Below are 2,000 nucleotides of genomic sequence, written 5' to 3'. Positions count from 1 at the left end.
GTTATTTCATAGTAAGCCTCTTTAATAGCTATTTTTTTCACTAAGGTTACAGTAACTTATTGTAGAAATTCACGTACAGTCATCATGCTTCCAGACAGCTGGCATTAACTCTCTCAACTCTACTTCCCTGGACTTTCTGTCCAGTACAAGATAACCAGGGACAGAGAAGACTCCAACAGTTGTCCATCTACTAGGATGCAGGAGGGAGAAAGGAGAAGAAAGGACGGATAAAAAGGGAGAAAGGACGGATAAAAAGGGAGAAAGGACGGATGAAAGGGAGAAAGGACGGATGAAAGGGAGAAAGGACGGATGAAAGGGAGAAAGGACGGATGAAAGGGAGAAAGGACGGATGAAAAGGGAGAAAGGACGGATGAAAGGGAGAAAGGACGGATGAAAGGGAGAAAGGACGGATAAGGGAGGAGAGGGGGTCCAGAAGTGGGGAAGTGGCTTACCTTGCTGTGCCTGTGGACGTATGAAGATGCACTTTCGAGGCCGCAAAGGGTCCCTTGGTGTGCTGGTGACATCTTCATGCGTCAGCTGATTGGTTGCCATGCACAGCTACTCTAGTTTTTGTGTGCTCCAGTTTTGATAAATTCCCTTGTGTGTTTGTGTAAACACACACAGCTTACTAGCACAAAAAAGGCTGGCTCCCTAGGACCCTGCGAGGGAAAGGAGTCATCCTACACGAAAATACCAGCACCAGTGCTCAAGAGACCAGCTGATTTTACAGGAAACTTAAAAAACAAAAAACACCTTTTGAACATGAAGGAGCAGCATCCATTGTAAGTGATTTATTCAGCAAACCCTTTGGCTTTAATACTACTTTAAAGGATTACAGGCTTCAAAGAAATAACTCCTGAATATGTAATCTTTACATAGGTTTGAAAGTGAATGACTCACAAAATGGAATTTTTCGGTTCTCACGTAGTGTTAGTTAAACTAGAGAATGTCTGCCTAAATACTGCATGAAACACAGTGGTGGTACAGATTTAAATAGTAGAACAATTATCTTCTATGGCTTGTCCACAGGATGTGTGTTGCAGTCTGTTACCGAACACACAATAATGTGCTTTTCATTAAGGCACGCCATGGATTTGAACGACCTGCCAATGCACCAATACAGACAAAAAATAAGACAAGCACCATTTTCTCCAACACAGAGCAGCGCATTGCAATGCATGGAGGTATGCTGCCCTAGCACATTGGGGTAGCGTTGAAAATGACTGAAACCACAACAAGTTTAAACATTTATGGTGCGTTACAGCAACTTATAGGGGTGACTGGGCCCCAGAAGTGGCTGGGCAGAGAAAGCGGTTCAGATCAAATCCTCCAGGTCCCTCTTTGCATTCTGTTGTTCCCTTCTGGAGGTCAGATAGATCTCTAAGGGGAGTTGCAGCTCCAAACATTAAACAGACCTAAGGAACTTGTCGGGAAAATATTTATATACAGGTGCTTGGTGGAACAGGGTCAATAGGATTTCAACAGAGCATAATGGTTAAAGCTTTCAGGGGCCATTACCTGTATTTTTCTTGCACTCTGTCTTTTAAGGGTTTCTTCTTCTAATTTCATATTGTATAACTTTGCACGAAGAACTTTCATGGCAATGTCTTTATTTTTGATCTGAGATCGTTCTTGCTGACATTCAACAGCTATACCTATATGAGGGAGAGAAATAAAAAGACTGACATCAATAATTAGAAAGTAATTTTGGTCTCCTGTATAAAAAACTAAAAAAGGAAGGGGTGTCTGATGTCCATAGTGGCAGCTATGTGACTGTGTAGAAATTCAAGCCAGTCCTTATTAGTTCTGGCAAAGCACAGAGCATTGGTCACGGGCCTTGTTTCGGAGACAAAACACCAGACATTAGGCAAACAAACATAACTTCAGAATAAGAATAAAAAAACAAATATAGCTTATTCATTATAGCATGGCACACTATGTAATAAGGCTCCTGCTCGTTCTGTACCTCTTCAACACCCCCCCCCCCCCCCCCCCCCCTG

At 42.6% G+C, this 2,000-nt stretch overlaps 1 protein-coding gene across 1 annotated transcript in view; it reads right to left on the bottom strand.

The window, feature by feature from the left end:
* The window catches only part of MTRF1L (mitochondrial translational release factor 1 like), a 15,295-nt gene that overhangs the window by 1,566 nt on the left and 11,729 nt on the right, over positions 1-2,000 (bottom strand). Inside the window, exon 6 of the mRNA XM_018560325.1 lies at positions 1,519-1,655. Coding sequence (XP_018415827.1) covers positions 1,519-1,655 — 137 coding nt within the window. The remainder of the gene's footprint in view (positions 1-1,518; positions 1,656-2,000) is intronic.

This window comes from Nanorana parkeri, unplaced genomic scaffold, assembly GCF_000935625.1.
Source record: "Nanorana parkeri isolate BGI_ZX_2015 unplaced genomic scaffold, ASM93562v1 scaffold450, whole genome shotgun sequence".
Lineage (NCBI taxonomy): Eukaryota > Metazoa > Chordata > Amphibia > Anura > Dicroglossidae > Nanorana > Nanorana parkeri.
The sequence above is the reverse complement of the archived record's forward strand: the minus strand, read 5'-3'. Positions and strand labels throughout refer to the sequence as shown.